This window comes from Hippocampus comes, unplaced genomic scaffold (assembly GCF_001891065.2).
Source record: "Hippocampus comes isolate QL1 unplaced genomic scaffold, H_comes_QL1_v1.1 scaffold147, whole genome shotgun sequence".
NCBI classification, from domain to species: Eukaryota; Metazoa; Chordata; class Actinopteri; order Syngnathiformes; family Syngnathidae; genus Hippocampus; species Hippocampus comes.
This window is the reverse complement of record NW_017805009.1, coordinates 763,801-778,408: the sequence shown is the minus strand read 5'-3', so window position 1 is coordinate 778,408 and position 14,608 is coordinate 763,801. Positions and strand designations below refer to the sequence as shown.

Genomic DNA, 14,608 nt, shown 5'->3' with positions numbered 1-14,608 from the left:
TAAGGCCGCATAATTCAGTTGAACTGTACATTTATACTAAGCCATGCTAATAAGAGCCCAGGATCATTTATTATCACGACTTTAAACACACGCAACATGCATATCTTTCTATATTGGCCTGACTCTTGAAGAAAAGAGTAATAATATCAAATAATGATGGCTATTGTTATGCAGGGGTTTGTTATCGCCTGTCTTTCAAAGGTGTTTCGCGATACATGTCAGTGTTGCATGTCTAGGGCTTCCACACGTCAGATAAAAATCGCTGCACTTGCTGTTACGGCAGCCTGACAGCAATTTGTTTCAATGTTTTGTCACACCGCTGTTGGTGCATTTTGTGTGGGCTGCTCGGCGCGATGGAAACGGCTCGCAGTATCCTTCCAATCATGTGCACACACTCGCAGCGCACACACTCAGATTAGCAACCCATCACAGACGCACGTTGCATTTGCAGCTTGTCTTCTACCCGGGCTTGTAAAAATCTATCGCAAATGGAATGTGTTGATTATCTTAAACCTAAAATGGCAGGTGGCACTAGATCATTAATGCTTGAATTACTCCACGCGTCATTCACACATTCCTGCTTATTTACTCAAAAAAAAAAAACACTCGTTCAAATAGTCAAGCTACATGTCTAAACTTTTGCCGGGAGAGTAAAATCTTATTTTAACTTATACCTAAAGCATGTTCAATTCAAATCTCCCTGCATTAAGAAAAAGTTTGACTTTGGCATGGAATACTGAGTGAGTTAATGAAATCCTATCAAAGACAGGAACTCTATTTTTACACCGTGATAATTAAAGTACGACACAGTTATAATTTACAGCTCAAGCTTAATTGCATAGGAAAAGTAAAATGGGGAAGATCTATGAAAGGAGATTAAAAGTGTGTGTGTGTGTGTGGGGGGGGTGAAGGCGGTGGGGGGTTCTGTGTGTGTGTGTGTGTGTGTGCGTGCGTGCGTGCGTGCGTGTGTGCGTGTGTGTGTGTGTGCGCGCGCGTGTGTGTGTGTGTGTGTGTGTGTGCGCGCGCACCTGAATCAAGAAGAGTGACTATAAAAGCGCATCTAAACAACAGGACAGTATCTTTCAGCATCGCAGAACGTATCAAAGATTAGGTAATGAAATATGCATTGTCCTATTTTTCTGCTAGCAGGCCCTTTGACAAATTGAGTACAATCCAAAATCTCCATAAATCACTATTAAAGACAAGTATATCATCACCAGCGCATATATCTTCCCCGGTCTGACCTGTAGACTAATGAGAAAAGGCCCAGACTATCTTGTCTGATTAATTAATTCAAAATGTCGGCTGTTATTCAAATGTGAGGCTGGAGTTATTTGAATAACACTTGACAGCAACGCCTGAAGAAATAATTTCTGCTTTGTGAGGCTGCCGCGACATTACTGATGATAGCTTGTGGAAAAAGAAGAAGCCGGGAAGTTTAGTTTTTTTTTTCTTTTTTTTTCCCCCCTTCATCCCCCGTCCATTTGGTTCCTCTGCCTCACCTTCGCTTTCATGATCGCTCTAAGAAGTATTTCATTATTTTGCCACCCACAGCCACTCACAATTATGGTTTTGGACTATTTTTTTTCCCCGCTGTTTGTGTTCCCTCCCAACGCCAGCACAGATCTACAGGGCAGAGCATTGGCTCTGTGAGAGGCATGCTGGCAAAGAGGAAGGTCATGATTTTTATAACTGCAGCTCCCCATAGCTGACGGCCTGTGCTGCCAAAGTGACACACTCTGTTTGGCTTTCCCACGTTCATAGAGTGCACCAGCGCGTTGCCTTTATCACGGAGCCCGCCGCACAAAAATTCACACTTGCACAGAAACAAATGCATATTTGTTCCGCGTTCACACATACAAGGTGTAAAAATATAAGAAAAACACACACACATATCTCTAAGCCCTCACAGTAAAGACACTATTACCCACTCCAAGTCTTGGAGAAAGTAAGTTTTGGAAATTTAACAGAAGCAATGTTTGCAAAATAAGGCACTCAGAATTATAGATGTGAACTTGAGACTTTCCTGAAACCATCACGCTGCAAATTGTGTAAAAGACATTATTGATGGTTCGCAACCCGGTTTTAAAAAATGGATGGCTGGACATAAATGATGACTTTTCACTATTTGCATTGTTTTTATATATTACCAATTATTTATATATTGTGATCTTAACACCTGTGTTGAGGAATCACAACTTTTATCATGAAACAACATTTGATACACATGTATTGAGAATCCTGGACATGGAATTTTTGGTCATGAAATTATCAATATTTTGTGAGTAGATAAGTCGCAACTTGTCTTCTCTCACTGTCTTGTTATTTCCAACCAAATGATACAAATTCACTTTATGCATAATTTACCTCTCAATTATACAAAAAAAAAACAGATCACTTAAGAAAAGGGAGGCAGTAGTTTCTCATAAACAAACATTCAAATGAAAGTTAAAGCGAAGTTTTTCCAAAAGTACAGTATTTGTATGGATATGGTCTTGATCGCAGACCCAAAGTTGCCCCAAAAAGTGGTAGTCCGGCTTTCTTTCTTCGTTTTTTTTTTTTGTATGTGTAAAACAAAAGTCTACAGAGGTGGTGGGGTGGATTAAAAAAAAGCCAAGTAAGAATGTATGTGCAAAGGCCTGGGGGCAGTGCAAAGCCTTCTATCGCTTCCCTCATCAAGCATGGATTCTAATCAGGGCTTGGGAGATATAAGACGCTCAGTCATTAAATAAATTAACTCTGCCACTCCATGCTCTCCTTCAGCACCCGGGCGACGGTTGCCGTGCTCTGCATACTTACACAGGCATCTCCAAGCATCACGCACTTCACCTTCACACTGCAGCCTATCAGGCCTGCCAACACTCACGCACGCACGCACGCACGCACGCACGCACGCACGCACGCACGCACGCACGCACGCACACACACACACACACACACACACACACACACACACACACACACACACAAATTTAACAACTAATGCTGAATATTTAGAGGAGAGGAACCACACCTCCCGTCCCTCAACAACTGATTCTGTTTGCATGGAAAGCTTTTACTTAATTGCATTAAGGGCACAAAAAGTAACCTAAGGACGGGGGTTTCTGTCCGTTTCCTACAAACGCGAAATGACAAGAATGCACGGGACCGTCGCTGTTGTTCTTTGATCAAGCAAATGCACCCGCAATGAGGACGGGAGCTCACTGTCGGCGTGCATCGCTGACACAGGCGGTCAAAGCTGACGACCGTCTTCGGGAGCACCTGCACTACAAATGGATCAATAAAATCGGAGACTCATTCACTGTTTAACTCATATCCATGCGCCCACATCATCTTCCGGAATGGCGTGATGTAAAAAGTGCACGCTTAATGCACATCAATCATTTTGACAGAGGGAGTGCTTATTTCAAGAAGCCAGCGTGAGACGCACACACCAAGTCAGCAGAATGCCGGTTGACAAAACTTGCCATTTGAATTTCAAACTGCATTTTGCAGAGATAAACGTCCTGAGAAACCCCTTACGTTGCAATTTATATCATTTTAATTCACCATTACTTAGTGAGGAACTACCAGGGAGGCAAGGGGGGCGCATTACAGTAGAGAAAGTAAGAAATGAACAGAAGGGTCTGGGGATTCTCTCTTGCAGACACAATTAAATATTCATGTGTCTCCACCTAGGACACAACAGATACAGATCATTATCATGGCAACTGCGCACCACCATTTTGTTCACACGTTTTGCGCTGGCTGAATTTGCGTGTTTGTGTCTACAAGTTCAAAGGAATGACTTAGTTTTGCAAATGAAAAGTGATTTATTTTAACCTCTTTCAAACACGGATGGATTTTGATAGCCATGGGATTGTTGCAAAAATCATCGATTTTTCATAAAACTTTTGAAGAAAAGGGACTTGGGGCCAAAGAAGATTGAACGACCGATGGTGAGGCTAAATATGCGGATTTTGGTTTTGTTTACGACGCAAGGAGACACGTTTTGCTTAATTTCTCACTGAATAATGCATGAGCCCTAATGACAAAATGCAGACATATGCATGATGTGGGTATCTATGAAGGCCTACAATTTGGTGCTGGTCCAAATTAGGATTGTTTGGCCTTGGCACAGCCTGCGCTGTACCGAGTGCCAGTTCAGCCATATTATCACTTTAAATCATCTTGCGTCCGTTATGTTATGAAAAATAAAATCACTGTGACACTCAGGTTATTTAAAATGCTCTCAGTTGTAATTATAAGCATGTCCATGTTGAGACGTTCCTTTGCTATGCTTCGTGCCAAGCTAAGTACACTTCTGTACTCTTGATGACGGCCACTTTCGAAAGAGGGGAGAACATTGTATCTCTGTCTTTTGTTTTGTTTTTCAAAGCCTATCAAAGAGGAGCAAAGAGAGGAACAGCATTCCCCCGCTCGCTGTCATTAATCATAGCTTTCTGGGAACAAGCGCATATTAATTTCTGTCATCCCAAACATCATTTGGTATTGTTAAGCCACGGCTTAGTGCTCGTTCACCAGCAGACGCCGGCCGCTGTTGCCGGTTGAGGGAAGACAGGGCCTGTGTGGCTGTGTTTCAGAGCAAGAAGCCTTTATCCCCGGGGCTCTGACACCAATTAAGCCATTTCACCGAGAGACGAAAACAGGGCCCGCTGTTTCACTGTAACATGAGCCAGCACCTAGCCTGCTGGCCCATTGCCATCTTTCCATTACTTCAGACACAAAAATGCACTTCAAGGACTTAGAATAATAACAGGAAAAAAAAAACCAAAATGGTATGCTCAGCCAATGGTCATACCTTAGTGACAGCGAGCTAAATTACAAAGGCAGGAGAGTCAGTGTTTATGCGCTGATCAGCGGCTGGGGCCACTGCAGTCTCCCAGTACAATAGTTAATTAAAGGTATTATACTTGCATATTTTATTTCATAAGACAACATCAAAACAATTTAATAGTAGTGTGCCTCATCTCATATTGAAAAAATGCGCAGTGTGCACTTCATTTTCCCCACAGTTGCCTCCTGGAAGGCAGCAATGTGAAGCTGAACTCAAGGCGAACACAGAATAATGCGAGGTTTGTTATGAATTAAATATTAGAAAGCTTAACACAGCAGCCAATAAGAATTATTTGCCTTATTAAAGCGGGAGAAGACGCTGATTAAAATTTCATTGCATTGCCGTCTTTTTTTTCCTATTTCTGCTTTCAATACATCATTCTAATGTAGGCAAACGCTGAACGGTGGGGCATTGAGGAGAAGGCCTTCCTTTTCTTCCGTGCAAATTTCCCTCTTTCATCAGAGAATCATACTTATGTGTGATACAAAATAGATTTTATACTTGAAACTTCATTGCTTACCTTACAAGGATATAATATGCAGGTAAGCCCCTGGCGTCACAACAATGTGAACAAAGCAACATAGGAGTGCATTCAACAACGCAAGTTAGGAAAAGTGACAGCAAAGGACAGCCGGACTCTTTCCAACATCATTGCACTCACAAATGATCGGTCATTTGGTTGTCCGCATGTAATGTGTACGGAGTAAATGAACATCACGGTGTCTATTGTCCCAGGAGGAAACACTAGAGCTAATGAAATAGGGACCTATAAATAGCAGAGTCATTACTGAGAGGACTTGCTTTGCACCAGTCTCACCCAAGCCCTCTTTGCAAAGTACTAATAACTGGCTGTGTGACGTTATGGTGCGCAGTGGCTCGCCCATCGAGGGACATGCAAGTAACAATAATGATACAGTAAAGAGTAAAGGGAAAAAGATATGGGGGGGGGGGGGGAAGGTAGCGCATGTGGGCAACGGAATATCAGCAAGATGTATTGTGACTCTTCGGTTCCCTTTTTGTTGAAATGAACATTTTTTTTTTATTGGAATGGGAGCATTTTTGCAAACCCATATTGTACGTTTTTGCAACAGAAGGTCATTAATTAGAAACCATGAACATTGCAATTGTGACTTGAAACAAAAGCAACCTTAGATTCAACGTCTGTTTGAAAGTATTATTTGGTACATTTTATATCAAGTCAGCAGCAGTGTGTTTCTACCAGGGTCAATTTTTGAGAGCATCTTTTGTTCTATTTCTTGTTGACATTTTTTACTTGGGAAAGAGAGCGCAAGGAGGGAAAATCTGCAGCAGCCACGCGCTGTAAACTCATTTCAATCAATCCTTCCCTTTTGCATCCCAAGCAGCCTCTGCTGGCTGCCACCGCCTGAAGATAACTATTTCGCCACCTCTGTCATGCCTAATTAACAGCTCAGATGTACAATTCAGAAATTTTGCAATTAACCTACTAAAATATTGTTGGTGGATGCTAATTGTTATGCCAGTTGCCATAAAGACTCATTTGCATAACGTATGTGCAAAAAAAAAAAAAAAACAATTATGAGCTGTTGATCGCACAGGAGCCTGCAAAAAAAAAAAAAAAAACGCTTCAAGCGACAGAGAAGGGAGGGTGAGAAAGCGAACGAGAAGGAAAGACATGTGCAAGGTGGGTGCAGATGGAGAGACACCACTGGATCATTGTGCAAAAGCCCGATAGTAGCAGTGCAAAGACGTCTATAGCTGCAGAACAAAGGCATTTAGCCTTCCAAATGAAACTGATACATATTCTTTGTTTCGTTTTGTTTTGTTTTTGGTCCCCTCTCTCTTTGTCTGGCTCACCCTCATCCCCTCTTTGCTGATGGGGAATCGGAAGGGTGTTGGGGAGCTGCGTAGATAATAGCTATATCTTCCCGCGTCCCCGTCGTGCTTTAGCAGAGGAAGCGCAAGCAGCCCCGCTATTGAAGCCAGTCAGGAACCCAGCTGCGTGAGAGCCATTGGGCACGACACTATCTAGTCACTGCAGCCGCATCGCTGGGCTCCCTGAGACAAAAAGCGGCCAAAGTCAATTGTCTCTGCTGTTGAATAGCTTGCTGTTCTCTCCTGTGAGCACACTGGAGCTTTTTCAGCACCAGTAAAATCACAAAGGCAAAACGAGCAAAATACGGAAAACCTTATTAAATTATATAGGCCAGTATTTTGCTGTGTGGCTTTCAGCTGAAAAAAAATATCTACGATATCGTGCTTGTTCATGTATTACACCACCAATCAAAAGCATTTGTCAATCACTTTTTTTGGTTGGTGTTTTGGTTAAAACACGGATCTAAAAGCTCTTTCATCAAAATGTTACTTTTAATGCTCGGTATTGTTATCCACAAATGTTAAAATGAAGGTTATTACTAAAAAAAAAAAAAAAAAAAAAAAAAAGTTGTATTACTTCTTGATTAAAAATAAAACATGATAGTTATTTACTTGGTCAGGTCAGTTTTGTTTTAGTGGTTGAATATTATTACTTATTAATTGCTGACGCCTGACTGACACTGACTGAGAAGCAGCTCAAATGTGTTTATAAAAGGGTGAATTTCTCATTCCTGTTCAAGATGTCAAGAGTTCACTGAAAATGAAAGAGTCTGCATTAAAGCATTACACTATTCTGGTCTGACAGCAAATACAGTCGTATCGGTGATCTAAAACTTAATACTCTAGCACTGTATATGTCATAAAATAATAAGCAGGCATGCATTGATCATGACGACAGATCAATTGAAATGAGCTGGCTCATTATGTTTGTCGGGCAACGTTGAAATGAAGGTTCCCAATAGAGTTCAGAAATGCTTATCTCCTAACTCTATTTACTGCAGGTAATGCTTTTAGTCTGCCTTGCTTGTGGGTAATTACAGTCTCATCTTGGCCTGTATTTAGTTAACACCGTCTCCCTTGCTCAGCATCACATTTAACATGGAAGCGCTGATAAGCATCCCGGAAAGCATCTTTAGCATTTTAAACCTAGTGCAGGATTCACGTGAATGCAGTCCTCCCTTAATTTTCAGTACGACGTTTTGCAGAGCCCATCCCCTGTTTTGGAACCTGATGAGTCAAAGGTCAGCAAAACAACAAGTCAATACGTAGCCAAAGCAGGGCGATGCAGCAGAGAGAGCTGTGGAGAGGACTAAGCCTCTCAGTGGCACTCCGTGATTTAGCCTGTAATAGTTCTCTGTAATCTCTTTCTATTGATTAAACCTCACTTCAGAGAGGAGTCCAGCAACAGAACCTCTCTCTTCCTGGTCAGAAATACCATATGGAGGTAATCTTTCACCTTTGTTATTCTTGCCTCTCCCGCTGCCGCCGCCGCTGTGAGCCACTCTTCCAAGCATGAAAGCAAGACAGGGGAGTCGCCAGCAGGTTAAAATAAACCCGGCGCCACAAGAATAACTGCAAAACTCATTTGAATGGCAGGCAATTTTCTGTGAATGCATTCACTGTATACAGCTTGCGGCCAAAGGTACAGCATGAAGCTGCCCTTTGTTCCAAAATGATTGAGAATCAATTATTTCACTAGATATTTAAACTGACATTTTTCTACAGGAAAGAAAACAAAGGACTGGGGAAAGTGCACCTCTCACACGCATTTATCGGAAAGCAAACCCAAGGAAATTGCATGTGGCGGCGGAGAGGAGGGGGCTGAAATTCCTGCTAAAAACACTAAATTTAGTGACAGGCAAATGACTTCATGCTGCCACTTAATCTCATTTCTTGCATAATGCTTGATTAGCATATCAAAATGAATTCATGCTTGCAGGGCATTAGAAATGTAGAAATGTGCTGGTGCCCGACAAAAACGCACGACTCAGAAAGTTCTGGAAAGTCCTGAGAACGTCTCATATTTGCTCGACAATGTAGTCTTCAGTCATGCTCTCAAATGCAACTTGAAAATAATATACATTGCCACATTTTTAAACTTTCGTTGCACTACATCTTTCAAGCACACAGTTGCCATTATACTGGTGCCGAACAATGATTTCCTAAAATATCGCATACACTCTCAGCAAATAACACGGCTTTTGGTTTCACTCTTAAAGAGCATTTCCATAGCAAACACGCAGCCCTACCCCCCACCCCGTTTGCCATTTGAGGAGACATGAAGAGGGCCAAGGAATCCCTCTGAGCGCTGCTACACGGGCCAGTGAAAGGTGCACTGTGTGCTGCAATAACAAGGCGGTCAGCAAGGCCACCACACCAGCTGAGCTCTGTCAGTGACTCCAAACCACAGGTTACCACACATCCACAGTCCTCCTCTGTAGCGCACTTGCTGTACATATACACGGGCGTTCACCATTTTCATCTGCAGCTTTTGTCATCTCTGTCATTATTTACATTTGCCGCTCCTTAAGACTGTGCCACTTATTTGAAAGCAGAACCATTGCAAATGAGCCCATCGTGTGTGTTTGCAACAAACGAGGGACCTGATGTGAAGGTCATTACATGAGGTGTGATTGTGGAAATATAAAATTTATATACACACCATATATCATTCTAAAAAGTCTACAGTTCACCGGAAAGTTACTTGCCAAATAAAAACGGTCACACTACACGAGTGACATCCTCCCCTATTTCTCCTTCTGTCTCTTGCTTTGTCTTAACAGGCGACAAAAAGCTGAGCACCTCGGCTCGAATGCAGACCCTATGTCTGCCTCTGTGACCGGCACCTGAGTAGGGAGGGAGTTCATAAACTTTTATGATCTCCCCCGAGCCAATTTCCTCATAAACCGCACAAAGGTCACAAATCTGACAAGTTATCGGAGGTGCTAAAATTACTCCAAACCCACAACATTGTTTCTTTCCTATTCCATTCCTATTTGCTTACTTATTGTTTGGGCATTGCATGACAAATCTACTTCTGTGAGATGCAATATTTTGAAAGTCTGATCATTTTTGCAGGGGCAATTTCAGTAATCTTCCTCAGTGGTGATCTTAAACTATGGCGCCTGTGAGAATCATTTTTAAAATTTTGATTTCCATATTTATTCTGAAGTATTTTGATTTGTGTTACGACATGCATTTTGGGGAATTTTCAGCAAGTGTGTTTGTTCAAAAACTGGCAGCTTTGAATAATCAGTGACAATTTGATTTCAGTCCCAAATGTTTCATCACATTAACATAAATATTAACCGTTTCACTAAAATACACATAACATGTTCATCAAAAGCATGTGTGAAATTTGCACCGAACAATTCCCCAAAATTAACATGTACAGTGAATTTGCAAAATATATTATTTATATATTTCCACAATTCTGAAAATTAAAAAGATGTCTGAATAAAATTTAAAATTCACAAACTGAGCAAGGGCATGGTTGCTATATTATGTGTATATAATACAGAACATAGAATCAGCTGTGTTGAAACCCAGTGTGTGTGGGGGTTTTTTTTCTACAAGCAGTGTGGGGTTTGGATAAATGAAGAAAAAAAAGGACGTATACAAAATAATATTACATATACTAAAATTATATATACTTTCACTGTTTGCTGCCACTGATTAACGGTCCCCTGTAACCTGGATTGCAAACTGTCATTGGTGCACTGGGAGGAAAGTGTCTGATCTGCAGGTCCTCTATTAAAAAAATGATGTACTTTCTTAAATAAATTTGAAAAAAAAGCTTACCTGTCTTTTCTTTGATTTCACAGAGGACGCTGAAGAGTGCTGGTTTCATTCTGTGACAGTTCAGTCCATGTTTCCTGTTTCAGTATAAGACAAACAGAAATATTGATATAAGTTCACTGATAAGTCATACCTGTTCTATGATCACTAACTTCCTACAAAAAGATTGCTTATTAGATGTCCAAGGTAACAAAACAATTCTGCCAATATTCGATCAAACTAATCACCGCGTCAATAAAACTCGATGATTTGACTGATGCGTTCAATGAGCCTTCTGAGATATTTCCAGTTCTTTTATTACTGTTTGAGAACTAGTGTGCACATGAACTTTCTGAACAACACATGTCGGGTTTGCGTTGACAGACAATCATGTCAATTAAAACCCGTTGTCTGCACAGTGACAAGCCTCTCATGTGCTTAAGCTTTATGAGGCGCTAAATGCACCTGATCATTGTCACCGTCATTAAATGCACCCCAGCCTGCTCTTATGCCCCGTGCTGGGGGGCATGGTTTAATAAAAATAACAATAATGCGTGTTCTCTACGGGGGGTTTTACAAGTTACAAAAATCAAAGAAAAAAAAAACAACCAACTTTGCTTGCGCCTCGTCCAGACTTTGATCAGTTATGGTCATGATTTGATGAAGAATGTCGCCAATGTCTTGTTTGCGTCCGTCGCCGTCCGTGCCATCGTGTCCATGTGGAGGCGGGAGGGCCATGCCCCCTTGTACCGAGTGGCCGGCCAGACTGACGCCGCCGATCGACTGCATGATCCGGGCTTGATCGTCCATCGGAGCCGCTAAAGAGTCTGTGCACTGAGCCACACAAATTGAAAAACTCATATACGAAAAGGGCTAGAACATGTGCCGAAGACAATAAGGGGGAACGGCAGCGTGGCCCAAAACACAGACGTTTTGTTTAAAAAAATAAAACAAACAAAATCATGAAAAAAAATATATCTATATATATCACAGCGATGCGGTGGCGTAAACGTGTCCAAGTTGACGCTTGTCTCTTTACGCGCGGTCCAAAGTGCCAAAACGGGAGACGGCGTTTGTAGAATACTACCTTATTATGGGTATTTAATGCAAAACTTCTACTGTCAACATTGTCGAAGGTTGTCCATCTTATCCACCGCGACTCTTCACGCCAATGTATCTTCTCTCTGTCTGTGGGATTTGACGGCTTTGGACACAATTGCTCCTTTGGTGATCTCTCATTTATTGGCGCTCTTCGTGGGATTTCCGGTGCATCTCCTCACAAAAATGTCCACAAAAATCCTAATCGGGAGGCAAAAATATCCAACGCTGCAAATACTTGTGCGTAAAACAAAAAACCTTGTTGCAGAAATGAAGTCCATGTATTACCAAAAATATGGTGCTGTCCGAATATTTTTTAATTGAAAAAATGCACAAAAAGTTGTGCGATATCTGCTGGAAAAAAAAAGCAAGAAGAAAATTAATAGGGATGCAGCGCTGTATTGTAAAGCGATGCGCCAAAAATAAAACTAAAAAAATACATTGCCTTGCTAAAATTTATGAGGTGCAGCTAGTGTGCCCGTGTGTGTTTTATGTTGTTTGATAGTGAGCGATTGACAGTGTGCCAATGCCACTCACTCAGTGCAGACGTGTCAGAGCAGGCAACACGAGGGGGGAGAGGAAAAAAAAAATACACACACAAAATACAAAATGAAATGCACGCCCCGCCCAACAGAGGAGGGGTCTGCGCTCCTGTCACTTCTCACCCGAGCAGCGAAAAAGCCCAAAATGTTACGAGAGAGTAGTTAGGCAGCTGATTATAGTGATGAAAGCACAGTCTTTGCTGTAAGGCGTCCTCGCGTAGCTATATGCATATTCCCGCGTAGTAATCAAGATTTACTCCTGCAAGCAAGGCAGGCAAATGCATAACGAGACTTTTATGCAGTTTGATGTAGAGCAGCGCGCTCTCCCGCTAAGGCTTTGGCTCACACTCTGCGCGAGCGGCAGACATGTTTATATGATTGCAAAATGAAGCTGGCTCCACCAATCCACGTCTAGAAGGAGCAAGAGTGACGACGCGCGCGTCCTATTGCTTGGCAGATACATGATGGCCAAAGCCCACCCACTCAATCCCTCCATCTTCACACTGCCCCTGCACAAGAAAAAAAAAGAATGGCAACTTGTGATTGGTCGTTGCTAAGAGCGACATCCATTGCACAAAGCAGGCGGCGCTGCTCTGTGCTCCTCTGCAGTTGCTATGGCAGCAGACACGTTGTTGGGCTGCAGGATGCAAGGCACCAACTATACTATACTGTACATTCATTGAAGGGGCTTGGTGGAGCTAAACATGTAGAAGAAGAAGAAGAGAAGTTGAAAGGAGGAGTGTGGATAGAAGAGTTTACTTACATTAACATGGCTCCATCTAATAACGCTGCTTTGTGTGGCCATTGTAATGAAATAAAATAGCTAAGTGTGAACTAAGAAAGAACATTAAAACTTTAACATATTAAACAGCCATATTAAGGAATTTCAGCTACTTAAAAAGTATGAATGCATTTTTTTTAATAACATGTTACATTCAGGTAACTGAAACAGACAGACTTTGGTAGAGGCAGTTCATTTTCCACTCAGTCATAATGTCGGTGAGTGTGAATGGGTCTGTGTATTTCAGTCTCCCACAACAAATACGCAGACAGGTTTGTCCGTGTTCTGTCTCTCTGTGTTTGTCTCATGAGTCATTTCCAGCCAGACAAGCGTAAAAATGTGAAACGTTAACCACAGCCTCATCAATCGCAAAGATTTCTAAAAAAGAAAGTAATGTTGAAATGCATTAATGTTTACAAATCTATGTTATCAATGTGTGTCCAAATGTCGTTTCTTCTTTTACTCCCTTTGACCATCCCCGGCTGGCCAACCATTGGCCCCTTTCTCTGTATTACATTGTGCTAACCAAGTTGTATCCCACTACAGTCTTCTATTGGTCGCGAGAAAAGACTGCCGCTTTGTCATCACTTCCGGTCTGCAGCGCCAAACATGGCACTCACCTTACATTTATGAATTATGTTATTTTAATGCATGTTCCACAAATTCAATATCAGATCACCACATTTTGATGAAGACATCTGGAAGGCATCTCATTTGATAATTACTACGAGCACAAAACTGGCATGCGGATATGAAATCCTAAACATCCTGTTTCAGAGATGGCCACCAAAATCTTTCACCACAATTAGATTGTACATGTATACCATGCCAGATGGCAGAAATGTTTGGATGGATGACAAACTTTCAACCGTAAATTGACCGGAACAAAAGAAAAACTAGGTGGGCAAGCAGAGGAACCTGGAAAATGAGGAGAAGGATCAAGGATCTGCTTTTCCATTTCCAGCTGAGCCGAGCAGATAAGAGCAGTGGGAGGTAAGACGTAGTCATGACTGTTCACCTCTTCTTCCAGTACATTGCAGGAGGACAATGTAAATCTAAATGTGTTCAAAATTGTGCCCATTGCGTCTGCCTTGGATGAAGTCTTTCAGCTGATTGCACGTATCGAAGGTTCTTAATCTACCCACATGACCAATGGATGCTCATCCCCTTTGAGCCAAGGCCACTATTCCTCCAGAGCCAACATAATGCCAAGCAGTTCTTGATCTCCAGTGATATAATAATTATTCTCTGTGGGACAAAGCATTTTTGAAAAGTAAGGAAATGTATGAATGATACTGTCCACGGCCTCTATGACATCAGGCCAGCTCCAACGCCAACATTGCTAGCATTTACCTCCACTACAAACTGCTTGGAAGGGTCAGGTTGAATGAGGATTGGAACAGCAGAAAATCGGTCCATAAGTGACTTAAATGCTTGTTCAGCATCAGTAGTCCATGTGAAGGAGCTCTTAGATGAGGTGAGTTGAGGAACAGGTGGAGCAATTGAACTGTAGGAATGAATGAATTTCCAGATGAAAGTGGCACTGCCTAGTTGTCAGGAACTGGTCAATCTTGAATGGCAGTGAACTTAGCAGGGTCCAGGCTTAAGGTACCTGCTTCAATGACAAATTCGAGGAATGACAGAAGTGCAGTGGGTCTCACATTGTTCTGCTTTTACAAATGGTCGGTTCTTCGGCAATCTCTGCAGTGTTGAACGAAC

The 14,608-nt window shown here is 41.9% G+C and overlaps 1 protein-coding gene across 6 annotated transcripts in view; it reads right to left on the bottom strand.

Annotated features, from left to right (window-relative positions):
• The window catches only part of pbx3b (pre-B-cell leukemia homeobox 3b), an 85,099-nt gene extending 72,633 nt beyond the window's left edge, over nucleotides 1–12,466 (bottom strand). For 2 of the 6 annotated variants that reach the window (XM_019862869.1, XM_019862871.1), the window contains exons 1-2: nucleotides 11,082–12,466; nucleotides 10,493–10,572 (exon numbers count right to left, since the gene is read on the bottom strand). In XM_019862869.1, coding sequence (XP_019718428.1) covers nucleotides 10,493–10,572; nucleotides 11,082–11,329 — 328 coding nt within the window. In that variant the 5' untranslated portion in view covers nucleotides 11,330–12,466. The remainder of the gene's footprint in view (nucleotides 1–10,492; nucleotides 10,573–11,081) is intronic. The other 4 variants (XM_019862873.1, XM_019862874.1, XM_019862872.1 and 1 more) reach the window with 3 other exon arrangements.
• Nucleotides 12,467–14,608: the final 2,142 nt, after the last annotated feature.